General features: G+C 45.2%; 1 protein-coding gene across 9 annotated transcripts in view; it reads left to right on the top strand.

The window, feature by feature from the left end:
- The first annotated feature begins 878 nt into the window (after positions 1-878).
- LOC106585972 (atrial natriuretic peptide receptor 3) overlaps positions 879-17,260 on the top strand; it is a 61,314-nt gene continuing 44,932 nt past the window's right edge. For 7 of the 9 annotated variants that reach the window (XR_006761777.1, XR_006761780.1, XR_006761781.1 and 4 more), the window contains exon 1: positions 1,450-2,475. Coding sequence is in view for 3 of the 9 variants with exons in the window: in XM_045706895.1 (XP_045562851.1) it covers positions 1,806-2,475 (670 nt within the window). In the remaining 6 variants the exon portion in view is untranslated. Of the gene's footprint in view, positions 1,034-1,449; positions 2,476-17,260 lie in introns of those variants that run through there. The other 2 variants (XM_045706897.1, XM_045706896.1) reach the window with 2 other exon arrangements.

The following is a 17,260-nucleotide window of genomic DNA, read 5'->3' as shown; positions in this document are numbered from 1 at the left end:
AGTTTTTCCTAGCCACCGTGCTTCTACACCTGCATTGCTTGCTGTTTGGGGTTTTAGGCTGGGTTTCTGTACAGCACTTTGAGACATCAGCTTATGTAAGAAGGGCTATATAAATACATTTGATTTGAATGTGTGTCCCCTATATGTCAATGAATTACGCCATCCACAAAACCAAGTGGCTCATTTAAATGTGTCATGATTGAGCGGTTGTTACTCATACGTTTAGGGAATTTGTTAAGTGACTCATTTTTTTACAGGGAGACATTTAATGGGGCATGAGAAATACACCCAGGCTAGGATTGCCTCTTCTCCTTATTTAACATCCAACATTTAGTACTCAACTGTTGATATCTATCCAACATAACACAGGACTTAATTTTTTTTTTTTAACTAGGCAAGTCATTTAAGAACAAATTCTTATTTACAATGAAGGCTTACTCCAGGCCAAACCCGGACAACGCTGGGCCAATTGTGGTACCGCCTTACGGGACTCCCAATCACAGCCGGTTGTGATACAGCCTGGAATCAAACCAGGGTCTGTAGTGACGCCTCTAGCACTGAAATGCAGTGCCTTAGAGCACTGCGCCACTCGTGGAGAAAGACACCATTGTTTCCCAATAGACCGACACAAATCAGTGAGCTAGTAGTTACAGTCTATTGTCATTAAACAGATAATGTTTTGCTTAAAATCGTCTGGACAGTATAGGCATATCTATAGTGAACTAAAACCCACCTCAATAGGTCTACTTCTATTACTGTAGAACAGTCTATGTTGGCTGTGGCCACTAGGTGGCAGTCTATGGCAGGTTTTTTACCCCCCCCCCGCTCTCCCATGCAGAGTATCCTCATGCTGCACTAGAGCGGTTGATCGTTCATGCTGGCTGCTGCAGTTAATTTTGGAACAGTTGGTATGGCTTCTAATACTGGGTATGTTTTAGTGGGGTTTCTAAAAGCCAAATGAATCAAAATGTGGATCTGTATAATGTTCAGCAGGCCTATTCATGTGCAGTATGCTTAAAGGTAAATCGATCGGGTAAGTTGAAGGTATTTAGTCTATTAATACAAGCTATATATGTGCTACACTGTACTATACTGTATATTATATTGTATTGTGTAGCTCAAAACAGCGTCGACTCGTGTTTGTTTTTAAAATAGCAAAAGAAAACAATTTTCTTCAAACTTTCCCTACAGTTTTGTTTATCTTTCCCTTTTTTTTTTAAATTGCACACCGTTTAATGTGTATGAGGCAATGCATCCCAGTGCATTGCCTCTGCAAATGTGGCAAAACGAACAATTATTTTCTCTGATAAAAAAAAAAAAAAATTTAAAAAAAGGAGAAAAAAAATAAGGACCTGTAGCTTTAAGAAAGAGGTGTGTTGTACAGGGATGACGCAGGAATAATAATGAAAAGAAGCTTCATTATTCCTCCCCCCTCAGCCTCCAGCGTGTGTGGTAGCTGTCTGGGCAGTTACCATATTTAAACAAGAGGAATGACCAGAGAAACAGGAGAATTAGTTAGCAAAACAGAGAGGATTCTTCCATCAGTTGAGGAGGTTGCAGGAGACTCTCTGTACAGGATCATACACTTCATACATTTAGCATTTTTATTTCATTCATTCAAAGAAAAAGGTTATTTAATTTAGATTTATTTATTTTTTTGGAAGACTCCACATTTGACATTTTGCAATTTACCTGTGTACACGGGAAGTCTGTGGTTCCCGGAGACGCAGTTGACTTGGAGAGAGAGAGAGAGATAAACATTATTAATGATTATAGACAAAAGCATCACTTTTTAAAGTTGCATCATGCCATGTTACATTTCAGTGTGTTTGTACATTTGGTTGGGGTTGTTACCTGGCCGGACAAGTACAGCCGTGAATGAAGACATCGAAGTATTGGTGATGTTACCAAAAAATAACTCTTATATGTTCTCAATAGCGAGAGTGGCCCCGGCAATAGAGTATGCAAAACAGAGGTTGAAAATCGGAGGTGGTCTGTATTCCGGACTTCATTTCAATTTGCGCTATGAGGATTCAAACTGTGGAAATGATGCGCTCTTCTCCCTGGTGGACCGCTCCTGCGAGAAGAAACCGGACTTGGTTCTCGGTCCGGTGTGTGAATACGCCGCGGCGCCGGTGGTAAGGATGGCATCTCACTGGAACATCCCGGTAATATCGACAGGTGCTCTGGCCAGCGGTTTCAGTGACAAAGAGAAAGAATATTCTCACCTGACCCGAATCTCTCCGTCTTACCTGAAAATGGCTGAAATATTCTCGGCGATGTTCCGTCACTTCAACTGGAAAGACGCGCTGCTGATCTTCGATGACGACAAAGAGGAGAGAAATTGTTTCTTCACTCTGGAAGGGGTGCACCTCAAACTCATGGAGGAATATCATACGGTCCACATAGCAATCGACACTAAAGAAGAGGGCCTGAACGCAGATGACATCATCAACTACATATACGACAGTGAAGGTAGGCTACTGTACTAAGTCTCTACACTGTCCCATTGTGTAGCGTAAATGTCAGAAATGTTCAACTGTGGCCCCTCTACTAATACTGCCAATCATTATACTTATTGCACTTAAAATGTTCGTGTTCGTCTGCTTTATTGAAGAAAGTATTCACACCCCTTGACTTTTTCCACATTTTGTTGTGTTACAGCCTGAATTTCAAATTGATGAAATTAAGATTTTGTGTCACTGGCCTGAACACACAATATCCCATAATGTCAATGTGTAATTATGTTTTTAGACATTTTTACAAAGTAATTCAAAATGAAAAGCTGAAATGTCTTGAGTCAATAAGTATTTAACCACTTTGTTATGGGAAGCATAAATAAGTTCAGGAGTTAAAATGTACTTAACAAGTCACATAATAAGTTGGACTCACTCTGGGAAAAATAATAATGTTTAACATGATTTATGAATGACTACCTCATCTCTGTACCCCACACACACAATTATCTGTAAGGTCCTTCAGTCGAGTAGTCAATTTCAAACACAGATTCAACCACAAAGACCAGGGAGGTTTTCCAATGCCTCACAAAGAAGGGCACCTGTTGGTAGACGGGTCAATTTAAAAAAAGCAGACATTGAGTCACTTTCAGCATGGTGAAGTTAATTACACTTTGGATGGTGTATCAATACACCCAGTCACTACAAAGATATAGGCGTATCTTCTAACTTAGTTGCCAGGGAGGAAGGAAACCACTCAGGGATTTCACTATGAGGCCAATGGTGACTTTTAAAACAGTTACAGAGTTTAATGGCTGTGATAGGAGAAAACTGAGGATGGATCAACAACATTGTAGTTACTCCACAATACTAACCTAAATGACAGTGAAAAGAAGGAAGCCTGTTCAGAATACAAATATTCCAAAACATGCATCCTGTTTGCAATAAGGCACTAAAGTAATACTGCAAAAAATGTGGGAAAGAAATTAACTTTATATCCTGAATGCAAAGCATTATGTTTGGGACAAATCTAACATGACACATCACTGAGTACCACTCTTCATATTTTCAAGCGTGGTGATGGCTGCATCATGTTATGGGTATGCTTGTCATCGGAAATAACAAGGGAGTATTTTAGGATAAAAATAAACGGAATAGAGCTAAGATGGGCAAAATCCGAGAGTAAAACCTGGTTCAGTCCGCTTTCCAACAGACACTGGGATGGACTTGCTTACCGAGACGACATTGAACGTTCCTGAGTGGCCTAGTTACAGTTTTGACTTAAATTGGCGTGAAAATCTATGGCAAGACTTGAAAATGTCTGTCTAGCAATGATCAACATCCAACTTGACAGAGCTTGATGAATTTTGAAAACGAATAATGTCCAAAATATTGTACAATGCAGGTGTGCAAAGCTCTTAGAGACTTACCCAGAAAGAGTCACAGCTGTAATCACTGCCAAAGGCGCTTCTACAAAATATTGACTAAGGGGTGTGAATCATTTTGTAAATGAGATATTTCTGTATGTCATTTTCAATACATTTGCTAAAAATCTAGAAACATATTTTCACTTTGTCATTATGTGAGAGAAAAAGATGGGTGAATTAAGGATGTAATAAGTCAACGGGTATGAAGACTTTCTGAAGCCTCCGAATGGCTTTTCTGCTGCCCAATGTCCACTATGTGAGGAAGTTATTCAGAATATGGGAGGAAATATGACAAATATTTACAGGTATGTGAAGAATACATTATCTCCAAGATGTTACAATCTAGCATAAAACGAAAGTGTTTGTGGAATTTACTTATTGCTTACTTCAATAGCACATAATGCTGTAGGCTGCTGGGCCGACTGCACTGGGCCGACTGTACTATTTACAATAGGCTACTGGGCCTACTCAAACCCATGATGATGGTTCCATTCTTGCTACTATTGAATTACTACATGATTTAGCTTCCCTCCCTGTACTGTGTGGAGAGTGGCCTTTGTCTCAGGACACTGTTGCTGTGATCTCCCTCCCTCCCGCCCTCCCTTTAAAGCTGGAACACTTCATGCCCCTAATTAACACATACATACATACATACATACATACATACATACATACATACATACATACATACATACATACATACATACATACATACATACATACATACATACATACATACATACATACATACATACATACATACATACATACATAAATACAGTTGAAGTTGGAAGTTTACATACACTTAGGTTGGAGTCATTAAAACTCATTTTTCAACCACTCCACAAATTTCTTGTTAACAAACTATAGTTTTGGCAAGTCGGTTAGGACATCTACTTTGTGCATGACACAAGTAATTTTTCCAACAATTGTTTACAGACAGATTATTTCACTTATAATTCACTGTATCACAATTCCAGTGGGTCAGAAGTTTCCATACACTAAGTTGACTGTGCCTTTAAACAGCTTGGAAAATTCCAGAAAATTATCTCATGGCGTTAGAAGCTTCTGATAGGCTAATTGACATAATTTGAGTGAATTGGAGGTGTACCTGTGGATGTATTTAAAGGCCTACCTTCAAACTCAGTGCCTCTTTGCTTGACATGATGGGAAAATCTAAAGAAATCAGCCAAGACCTCAGAAAAGAAATTGTAGACCTCCACATGTTTGGTTCACCCTTGGGAGCAATTTCCAAATGCCTGAAGGTACCACGTTCATCTGTACAAACAATAGCATGCAAGTATGTACACCATGGGACCACGCAGCCGTCATACCGCTCAGGAAGGAGATGTATTCTGTCTCCTAGTGACGAATGAACTTTGGTGCGAAAAGTGCAAATCAATCCCACAACAACAGCAAGGGACCTTGTGAAGAAACGGGTACAAAAGTATCTATATCCACAGTAAAACGAGTCCTATATCGACATAACCTGAAAGGCCGCTCAGCAAGGAGAAGCCACTGCTCCACAACCGCCATAAAAAGCCAGACTACGGTTTGCAACTGCACATGGGGACAAAGATCATACTTTTTGGAGAAATGTCCTCTGGTCTGATGAAACAAAAATAGAACTGTTTGGCCATAATGACCATCGTTATATTTTGAGGAAAAAGGGGGACGCTTGCAAGCTGAAGAACATCATCCCAACAGTGAAGCACGGGGGCGGCAGCATCATGTTGTGGGGGTGCTTTGCTGCAGGAGGGACTGGTGCACTTCACAAAATAGATGGCATCATGAGGATGGAAAATTATGTGGCTATATTGAAGCAACATTTCAATACATCAGTCAGGAAGTTAAAGCTTGGTCACAAATGGGTCTTCCAAATGGACATTGACCCCAAGCATACTTCCAAAGTTCTGGCCACTCAAGGTATTGGAGTGGCCATTACAAAACCCTGACCTCAATCCCATAGAAAAGTTGTGGTCAGAACTGAAAAGCATGTGCGAGCAAGGAGGCCTACAAACCTGACTCAGTTACTCCAGCTCTGTCAGGAGGAATTGGCCAAAATTCACCCAACTTATTGTGGGAAGCTTGTGGAAGACTACCTGAAACGTTTGACCCAAGTTAAACAATTTAAATGCAATGCTACCAAATACTAATTGAGTGTATGTAAACTTCTGACCCACTGGGAATGTGATGAAAGAATTAAAGTTGAAATAAATCATTCTCTCTACTATTATTCTGACAATTAAACTTTCCCCTTATCATTTCGCCTACTGTTCTGACGTGGTGGTGCGCATGTAGCCTATAACCTGTTTTTGAGAAATGTAATCATTGAATATTGTAAGAACTTTCACTGTCTGCTTATGTGCCCTCTTTATTTATCCTACTGTTCTGACTTGGTGTACAGGTAGAACACTGTAAGAACGGCCCATGTTCTGAATTCTGTCGCTGTACATTTCAAAAGTGCTAAACAAGTAGTTTTATTGACTACGTCCATCCTAGCTAGCTCATTAATGTCTTAATCGAGATTACGGAATCGCCTCTTATCCGCTTGTCGTTCCCTTATGCCATAGTTTGTACATCTCAATTGTCAGTAGAAACCACATTTGTTTAAGCAAGTCAGCCATATCAGCTATGTAGTAAATGATAGGTAGCAAATGAGGCTGAGTTAACTGTTTCGCTGCCAGACGAGGCTCCGCTGATAGCCAGGTGTAGCAGTGGTAAGGTGTTGGGACTCTGCTGTTGGGACTCTGCGGTTGGGACAGCTTTATGTAGGCCCTAACAGTTTGTGGGCACCGTTTTTCACCATTATACTGCAATTATTGTTTAGTGTTGTGTCGTGTCTTTGTTGGCATTCATCCACATACTTTTTTTTTACCCCACCAAGATTTACATACTAGAATTGCCACTGAAGCTAACAGTCTGCACTTTAACCTCATAGTCATTGTATCATTTCAAATCCAAAGTGTTGGTGTACAGAACCAAAACAACAAAACGTGTCACTGTCCCAATACTGTTGGAGCTCACTGTACACACAAACATTCTATTTCTCCGCTGCCAATCCCGTTATGCTGTGGTGAAACTCTCCCACGTCACTCTTCGCCAAAGACAACACCTGCCCTCCCGTGCCCCGTGCCCGCCTGCCTGCCCTGCTCTCTCCCAATGGCAGCTCCCCTCAGCTCCGTCGGTGGCTGTGCCCACTGTTTCCTTTGGAACAGCCCAGGTGTCAAAATATCTGCCTGCTGTCAAAACGATCCATTGTCTCTCCGCTGCAGAGCTCTGGGCAGCCGTTCCACCATCCTCTGTTCTGAAACATAATCCCTATTCAGTCAGAACTCATTTCGTTTGCACTGGGCAGAGGGATGGGCAGATGGGTGGATAGTTGGATGGTTGGACGGGCGGACGGTTCTATGTTGTCCCCGATTTAAAAAATGTAACAATCTTGGTCGACTTTAACATTTTTTAAACGTGTATTTTTTCCATATATAGAAACATCATATGTGTTTTAATCAAATATACCGCGAAGGTCAAGAGCCGTGCGTCCTCAGAAACACAACCCCAACCAAACAGCACTGCTTCTTGACACAATGTCCACTTAACCAGCCGCACCGATGTGTCGGAGGAAATACCGTACACCTGGTGACCGTGTCAGCGTGCACTGCGCCCGGCCCGCTACAGGAGTCGCTAGTGCGCGATGGGACAAGGACATCCCTGCCGGCCCAACCCTCCCCTAACCCGGACAACGCTGGGCTAGTTGGGCGCCGCCCCATGGGTCTCCTGATCGCGGCCGGCGACAGAGCCTGGACTCGAACCCAAAATCTCTAGCAGGCACAGCGATGCAGTGCCTTAGACCACTGCGCCACTCGGGAGGCCATCAAGCCTGTAGTCTGACTAGGATATACAGCTGGTACTATCAAGTCTGTAGCCTGAAGACTAAGATGTACACAACTAGTAGCCTCATTGAGTTCCCTAAATGTGAAGCCTGGGGAAGTCCATGGCAGAACAAATTGCTAAATAGCTGTAAGATGATAAATAATAATAATAATAATAATTATAGGGTACCCGTTGTAAATCCATCACTCCTCGCAACACGTCAAACCAATCAAAAGCCTTTCTTTGGCGAAGCTCCAAAGTCGCTCACTAGATTAGTTTAGTATGTCTGACAGTGCGTGAGGATGGACAGGAAGTTGGCCAGGAAGTTGGCCAGGAAGTCTCAGACCGAAAGCTCATGAGAACAGGTTGGAGTTGTAAGGTTCTGCTTTTCTTTTCATTGTCAACCTTGTGTTATTTTTCTTTGTTCTTGAACGTCTCATTTTTGTTCATTGATTTCACCTGCGTTCGTTTCTCACCTGGTCTCATCAGCTCCCTGTTTAATTCACTTCTTTCTGGTTGTATGGTTGTGAGGTATTGTTTGTTTTTTGACGGCCTACCTGTGTTTGACCATTGTCTGCCTGTGACCAGGATTCCTTCCTTCTGCGAAGGCTTAATTAACATCTGCCGCGCCCTGCGCGTGAATCTACACCTTTTGCTCCCCTGAGGTTTCAGTACAGGTGTTCTCCCCTGAGGATTCAGTACAGGTGTTCTCCCTGAGGATTCAGTACAGGTGTTCTCCCCTGAGGATTCAGTACAGGTGTTCTCCCTGAGGATTCAGTACAGGTGTTCTCCCCTGAGGATTCAGTACAGGTGTTCTCCCTGAGGATTCAGTACAGGTGTTCTCCCCTGAGGATTCAGTACAGGTGTTCTCCCCTGAGGATTCAGTACAGGTGTTCTCCCCTGAGGATTCAGTACAGGTGTTCTCTCTGAGGATTCAGTACAGGTGTTCTCCCCTGAGGATTCAGTACAGGTGTTCTCCCTGAGGATTCAGTACAGGTGTTCTCCCTGAGGATTCAGTACAGGTGTTCTCCCTGAGGATTCAGTACAGGTGTTCTCCCTGAGGATTCAGTACAGGTGTTCTCCCTGAGGATTCAGTACAGGTGTTCTCCCCTGAGGATTCAGTACAGGTGTTCTCCCTGAGGATTCAGTACAGGTGTTCTCCCTGAGGATTCAGTACAGGTGTTCTCCCTGAGGATTCAGTACAGGTGTTCTCCCTGAGGATTCAGTACAGGTGTTCTCCCTGAGGATTCAGTACAGGTGTTCTCCCCTGAGGATTCAGTACAGGTGTTCTCCCTGAGGATTCAGTACAGGTGTTCTCCCCTGAGGTTTCAGTACAGGTGTTCTCCCCTGAGGATTCAGTACAGGTGTTCTCCCTGAGGATTCAGTACAGGTGTTCTCCCCTGAGGATTCAGTACAGGTGTTCTCCCCTGAGGATTCAGTACAGGTGTTCTCCCCTGAGGATTCAGTACAGGTGTTCTCCCCTGAGGATTCAGTACAGGTGTTCTCCCCTGAGGATTCAGTACAGGTGTTCTCCCTGAGGATTCAGTACAGGTGTTCTCCCCTGAGGATTCAGTACAGGTGTTCTCCCTGAGGATTCAGTACAGGTGTTCTCCCTGAGGATTCAGTACAGGTGTTCTCCCTGAGGATTCAGTACAGGTGTTCTCCCTGAGGATTCAGTACAGGTGTTCTCCCCTGAGGATTCAGTACAGGTGTTCTCCCCTGAGGATTCAGTACAGGTGTTCTCCCTGAGGATTCAGTACAGGTGTTCTCCCTGAGGATTCAGTACAGGTGTTCTCCCTGAGGATTCAGTACAGGTGTTCTCCCCTGAGGATTCAGTACAGGTGTTCTCCCTGAGGATTCAGTACAGGTGTTCTCCCTGAGGATTCAGTACAGGTGTTCTCCCTGAGGATTCAGTACAGGTGTTCTCCCCTGAGGATTCAGTACAGGTGTTCTCCCCTGAGGATTCAGTACAGGTGTTCTCCCTGAGGATTCAGTACAGGTGTTCTCCCTGAGGATTCAGTACAGGTGTTCTCCCCTGAGGATTCAGTACAGGTGTTCTCCCTGAGGATTCAGTACAGGTGTTCTCCCTGAGGATTCAGTACAGGTGTTCTCCCTGAGGATTCAGTACAGGTGTTCTCCCCTGAGGATTCAGTACAGGTGTTCTCCCTGAGGATTCAGTACAGGTGTTCTCCCTGAGGATTCAGTACAGGTGTTCTCCCCTGAGGATTCAGTACAGGTGTTCTCCCTGAGGATTCAGTACAGGTGTTCTCCCTGAGGATTCAGTACAGGTGTTCTCCCTGAGGATTCAGTACAGGTGTTCTCCCCTGAGGATTCAGTACAGGTGTATGCAGATGTTGTCTATAGAGCACCCTCCGTTTTTCCTCTGGGGTTTCTTCCAAACTAGCATACGGAACTACCTGGCATGTGGGGTAGAGTTCTTTGAATGTAACATCCAATGAACATTTTGCCCCCAGCGAACACTGTCATTAGTCTGAGGATTAGATACAGGAGATGGATAGCTAGGCTGTAACACTGTCATTAGTCTGAGGATTAGGGACTATATAAACAGCTAGACTGTAACACTGTCATTAGTTTGAGGATTAGGGACTATATAAACAGCTAGACTGTAACACTGTCATTAGTTTGAGGATTAGGGACTATATAAACAGCTGGGCTGTAACAGGGATTATATACACAGCTAGGCTGTAACGGGGAGTAAATACACAGCTGGGCTGTAACGGGGATTAAATACACAGCTGGGCTGTAACAGGGATGATAGACACAGCTGGGCTGTAACAGGGATTATAGACACAGCTGGGCTGTAACGGGATTATAGACACAGCTGGGCTGTAACAGGGATTATAGACACAGCTGGGCTGTAACAGGGATGATAGACACAGCTGGGCTGTAACAGGGATTATAGACACAGCTGGGCTGTAACGGGATTATAGACACAGCTGGGCTGTAACGGGGATTATAGACACAGCTGGGCTGTAACGGGGATTATAGACACAGCTGGGCTGTAACAGGGATTATAGACACAGCTGGGCTGTAACAGGATTAAATACACAGCTGGGCTGTAACGGGGATTATAGACACAGCTGGGCTGTAACGGGATTATATACACAGCTGGGCTGTAACGGGGATTATAGACACAGCTGGGCTGTAACGGGGATTATATACACAGCTGGGCTGTAACGGGGATTATAGACACAGCTGGGCTGTAACGGGGATTATATACACAGCTGGGCTGTAACAGGGATTATAGACACAGCTGGGCTGTAACGGGGATTATAGACACAGCTGGGCTGTAACGGGATTATAGACACAGCTGGGCTGTAACGGGGATTATAGACACAGCTGGGCTGTAACGGGGCGATGTACAAAGTAGTAACACTGTTAAACCTGTAGCCTGATGACTTGGAGTTCAAATCAAATTGTATTTGTCACATACACATGGTTAGCAGATGTTAATGCGAGTGTAGCGAAATGCTTGTGCTTCTAGTTCCGACAGTGCAGTAATATCTAACACGTAATCGAACATTCCCCCAACAACTACCTAATACACACAAATCTAAAGGGGTGGATGAGAACATGTACATGTAAGTATATGGATGAGCGATGGCCGAGCGGCATAGGTAAGATGCAGTAGATGGTATAAAATACAGTATATACATATGAGATGAGTAATGTAAGATATGTAAACATTATTAAAGTGTCATTTGTTTAAAGTTCTCACATGTTTTGCAGTATGTCGTTTTAGGGCTGGGCGATTTGGCCTAAAAACATATCTAGATTTTTTTATTTTTTAAATGATGGTCGATTCACAATATACTCTATCTCGATAAAATATATATATATATATATTTGAAATTAAACAAATTAAATGATTAGTGGGTCTTATGCTTGTGGAAGGCTTATATTCAGCCATGATATAATATCACAAGCCCTGAATTCGTTAAATTATTGCTGACTGTTTGAAATGCAGTGTATTCCTTATATAATTGTGTTTTTATGCTTATTGCCCTTTTTACATTTTTTTTTTATAAAACACAACAGACTAGACAGTTGGTATAACATGTCTTTGGTTAAAATGCTGATAGTGGTTCTGGCACAATGCCGTGGACAACAAACTGAGCATTCATTTTCAGAATCAATGTTTCATTGATAGTCCCGTTGTAGTAGAGTTGAGAGATACTGTAAAACGGTATCGTCAGAACGATCATCTTCTCCTCTAACACAGTGTAATAATGTGTTGGTGTCCATATGACCCATTCTGTGACCGACGCTGTAGAATTTGTGAATTTTGTATCTTGTATAATACATTATCAACATTTAGTTTATACTGGATTAAGTGTACATTTTCATAAACTGACATTAAAACTAACCTCAGTCTCTGGAAGGTTAAAACCACCCTCAGTCTCTGGAAGGTTAAAACCACCCTCAGTCTCTGGAAGGTTATAACCACCCTCAGTCTCTGGAAGGTTAAAACCACCCTCAGTCTCTGGAAGGTTAAAACCACCCTCAGTCTCTGGAAGGTTAAAACCACCCTCAATCTCTGGAAGGTTAAAACCACCCTCAGTCTCTGGAAGGTTAAAACCACCCTCAGTCTCTGGAAGGTTAAAACCACCCTCAGTCTCTGGAAGGTTAAAACCACCCTCAGTCTCTGGAAGGTTAAAACCACCCTCAGTCTCTGGAAGGTTAAAACCACCCTCAGTCTCTGGAAGGTTAAAACCACCCTCAGTCTCTGGAAGGTTAAAACCACCCTCAGTCTCTGGAAGGTTAAAACCACCCTCAGTCTCTGGAAGGTTATAACCACCCTCAGTCTTAGGAAGGTTAAAACCACCCTCAGTCTCTGGAAGGTTAAAACCACCCTCAGTCTCTGGAAGGTTAAAACCACCCTCAGTCTCTGGAAGGTTTAAACCACCCTCAGTCTCTGGAAGGTTAAAACCACCCTCAGTCTCTGGAAGGTTATAACCACCCTCAGTCTCTGGAAGCTTAAAACCACCCTCAGTCTCTGGAAGGTTAAAACCACCCTCAGTATCTGGAAGGTTAAAACCACCCTCAGTCTTAGGAAGGTTAAAACCACCCTCAGTCTCTGGAAGGTTAAAACTACCCTCAGTCTCTGGAAGGTTAAAACCACCCTCAGTCTCTGGAAGGTTAAAACCACCCTCAGTCTCTGGAAGCTTAAAACCACCCTCAGTCTCTGGAAGGTTAAAACCACCCTCAGTCTCTGGAAGGTTAAAACCACCCTCAGTCTCTGGAAGGTTAAAACCACCCTCAGTCTCTGGAAGGTTAAAACCACCCTCAGTCTCTGGAAGGTTACAACCACCCTCAGTCTTAGGAAGGTTACAACCACCCTCAGTCTCTGGAAGGTTATAACCACCCTCAGTCTCTGGAAGCTTAAAACCACCCTCAGTATCTGGAAGGTTAAAACCACCCTCAGTCTTAGGAAGGTTAAAACCACCCTCAGTCTCTGGAAGGTTACAACCACCCTCAGTCTTAGGAAGGTTACAACCACCCTCAGTCTCTGGAAGGTTAAAACCACCCTCAGTATCTGGAAGGTTAAAACCACCCTCAGTCTCTGGAAGGTTAAAACCACCCTCAGTCTCTGGAAGGTTAAAACCACCCTCAGTCTCTGGAAGGTTAAAACCACCCTCAGTCTTAGGAAGGTTAAAACCACCCTCAGTCTCTGGAAGGTTAAAACTACCCTCAGTCTTAGGAAGGTTAAAACCACCCTCAGCCTCTGGAAGGTTAAAACCACCCTCAGTCTCTGGAAGGTTAAAACCACCCTCAGTCTCTGGAAGGTTAAAACCACCCTCAGTCTCTGGAAGGTTAAAACCACCCTCAGTCTCTGGAAGGTTAAAACCACCCTCAGTCTCTGGAAGGTTAAAACCACCCTCAGTCTCTGGAAGGTTAAAACCACCCTCAATCTCTGGAAGGTTATAACCACCCTCAGTCTCTGGAAGGTTAAAACCACCCTCAGTCTCTGGAAGGTTATAACCACCCTCAGTCTCTGGAAGGTTATAACCACCCTCAGTCTCTGGAAGGTTAAAACCACCCTCAGTCTCTGGAAGGTTAAAACCACCCTCAGTCTCTGGAAGGTTATAACCACCCTCAGTCTCTGGAAGGTTAAAACCACCCTCAGTCTCTGGAAGGTTAAAACCACCCTCAGTCTCTGGAAGGTTAAAACCACCCTCAGTCTTAGGAAGGTTAAAACCACCCTCAGTCTCTGGAAGGTTAAAACTACCCTCAGTCTTAGGAAGGTTAAAACCACCCTCAGCCTCTGGAAGGTTAAAACCACCCTCAGTCTCTGGAAGGTTAAAACCACCCTCAGTCTCTGGAAGGTTATAACCACCCTCAGTCTCTGGAAGGTTAAAACCACCCTCAGTCTCTGGAAGGTTATAACCACCCTCAGTCTCTGGAAGGTTATAACCACCCTCAGTCTCTGGAAGGTTAAAACCACCCTCAGTCTCTGGAAGGTTATAACCACCCTCAGTCTCTGGAAGGTTAAAACCACCCTCAGTCTCTGGAAGGTTAAAACCACCCTCAGTCTCTGGAAGGTTAAAACCACCCTCAATCTCTGGAAGGTTAAAACCACCCTCAGTCTCTGGAAGGTTAAAACCACCCTCAGTCTCTGGAAGGTTAAAACCACCCTCAGTCTCTGGAAGGTTAAAACCACCCTCAGCCTCTGGAAGGTTAAAACCACCCTCAATCTCGGTGGGGTAATTAGTACTACTGAACATAAATACAAAAACTTTGACAGCCATGCCATTCTAAAGAGGTTTATTCTACCTGTAAAATGTATGGGCATCAACATAATGAGCTAAATCACTGAACTCCTCCTCCTCCTCTCCTCCACTACTCCACTCTCTACTCCACTCTCTCCTCCTCCTCTCCTCCTCCTCCTCTCCTCCTCTCCTCTCCTCCACTACTCCACTCTCTACTCCACTCTCTCCTCCTCCTCTCCTCCTCCTCCTCTCCTCCTCTCCTCTCCTCCACTACTCCACTCTCTCCTCCTCTCCTCTCCTTCTCTCCTCCTCCACTACTCCACTCTCTCCTCATCTCCTTCTCTCCTCATCTCCTTCTCTCCTTCTCTCCTCCTCCACTACTCCACTCTCTCCTCCTCTCCTCTCCTCCTCTCCTCCTCTCCTCCTCCACTACTCCGCTCTCTGCTCCTCTCCTCTCCTCCTCCTCTCCTCCACTCTTCCTCCACTACTCCACTCTCTCCTCCTCTCCTCCACTCCTTCTCTCCTCCTCCACTACTCCACTCTCTCCTCATCTCCTTCTCTCCTCTCCTCCTCTCCTCCACTCCTTCTCTCCTCCTCCACTACTCCACTCTCTCCTCCTCTACTCCACTACTCCACTCTCTCCTCTCCTCCTCTCCTCTCCTCCTCTCCTCCACTACTCCACTCTCTCCTCTCCTCTCCTCTCCTCCTCCACTACTCCACTCTCTCCTCATCTCCTTCTCTCCTCTCCTCCTGTACTCGTTCTCTCCTCTTCTCTCTGCCCCACAGCAGCATTCTCAGCATCTCAGTAGTAACAGACAGGCAGGCAGCGTTACAAGTTTGCACAACGTCGTTCCCCTATTTGCATAATGCACTCACCCAACACCATGTTTATAATGAGCCAAGGAGACACATAAAACGTCCTGTGAGCCACGATATGTAGGGCCCGTGTGTAGCGCCCCTTCTCTGCATTCCTGAGCTCAGTGCTCCCTACCTAGAGAGGGCAGAACAGACACACAGACAGGCAGGCAGGCAGGCACCGACAGACAGACAGACAGACAGACAGACAGACAGACAGACAGACAGACAGACAGACAGACAGACAGACAGACAGACAGACAGACAGACAGACAGACAGACAGACAGACAGACAGACAGACAGACAGACAGACAGACAGACAGACAGACAGACAGACAGGCGCACTCAGACAGACGGACACAGTGCTGGAATTGTTGTCTCTGTCCCGGTAATGAAATGGTGCAGTAATGCTGTCAGCAGCAGGACTGAGGTGAAGTGTGTCCCCCTGACCAGCGGGGCGCTACAGTGACAGAAGAGGGGAATATTTCAGCAGACTCTGGTTGTGTTCCAAATGGTCCCCCCCCCCCGCCCGATTCCCTATTTAGTGCACTACTTTGACCCTTACCCGTGTATATAGAGCCCTATGTGCCCTGGTCAAAGTAGTGCACTATATAGGGGATAGGATGCTATTTGGGGCTGAAACCTATTAACCACGGCTGGTCAACACTGGGACCCTCCCGAGTTCTTCCCTAACCTTTTCCAACCCTTGGCCTCTCATCGGTGTTTGTTTGTGTGCCTGTTTGGTAGGGTTTTATTTTTAACCTCACTCCATAGTAACAGACAGGTTTTCTGTTGATATTTGTTGGAGCTGGGACTAGCTTTCTCTACTGTACCCTGCAATGAGCTGTTGCCTAACGTGGCGTATATTTCAACAAGGTACAGTATCACAAATTAACCTCGGAAATCAGCTGTTTCGATTCACCTCGGAATCAGACGTTTCGATTCACTTCGGAATCAGCTGTTTCGATTCACTTCGGAATCAGCTGTTTCGATTCACTTCGGAATCAGCTGTTTCGATTCACCTCGGAAATCAGCTGTTTCGATTCACTTCGGAATCAGCTGTTTCGATTCACTTCGGAATCAGCTGTTTCGATTCACTTCGGAATCAGCTGTTTCGATTCACTTCGGAATCAGCTGTTTCGATTCACTTCGGAATCAGCTGTTTCGATTCACTTCCGAATCAGACGTTTCGATTCACTTCGGAATCAGACGTTTCGATTCACTTCGGAATCAGCTGTTTCGATTCACTTCGGACTGACCGACCGCACTGACCGACCGCACTGACCGACCGTACTGACCGACCATACTGACCAACCATACTGACCGACCGCACTGACCGACCGCACTGACCGACCGTACTGACCGACCGTACTGACCGACCGCACTGACCGACCGTACTGACCGACCGCACTGACCACCGTACTGACCGACCGCACTGACCGACCGTACTGAGCGACCATACTGACCAACCATACTGACCGACCGCACTGACCGACCGCACTGACCGACCGTACTGACCGACCGCACTGACCGACCGTACTGACCGACCATACTGACCGACCATACTGACCGACCGCACTGACCGACCGCACTGACCGACCATACTGACCGACCGCACTGACCGACCGTACTGACCGACCGCACTGACCGACCGTACTGACCGACCGCACTGACCGACCGTACTGACCGACCGCACTGACCGACCGTACTGACCGACCATACTGACCGACCGCACTGACCGACCGCACTGACCGACCATACTGACCGACCGCACTGACCGACCGCACTGACCGACCGCACTGACCGACCGTACTGACCGACCGCACTGACCACCGTACTGACCGACCACACTGACCGACCACACTGACCACCGTACTGACCGACCGCACTGACCGACCGCACTGACCGACCGTACTG

This window comes from Salmo salar, chromosome ssa24 (assembly GCF_905237065.1).
Source record: "Salmo salar chromosome ssa24, Ssal_v3.1, whole genome shotgun sequence".
NCBI classification, from domain to species: domain Eukaryota; kingdom Metazoa; phylum Chordata; class Actinopteri; order Salmoniformes; family Salmonidae; genus Salmo; species Salmo salar.
This window is presented reverse-complemented; position numbering and strand designations above follow the sequence as displayed.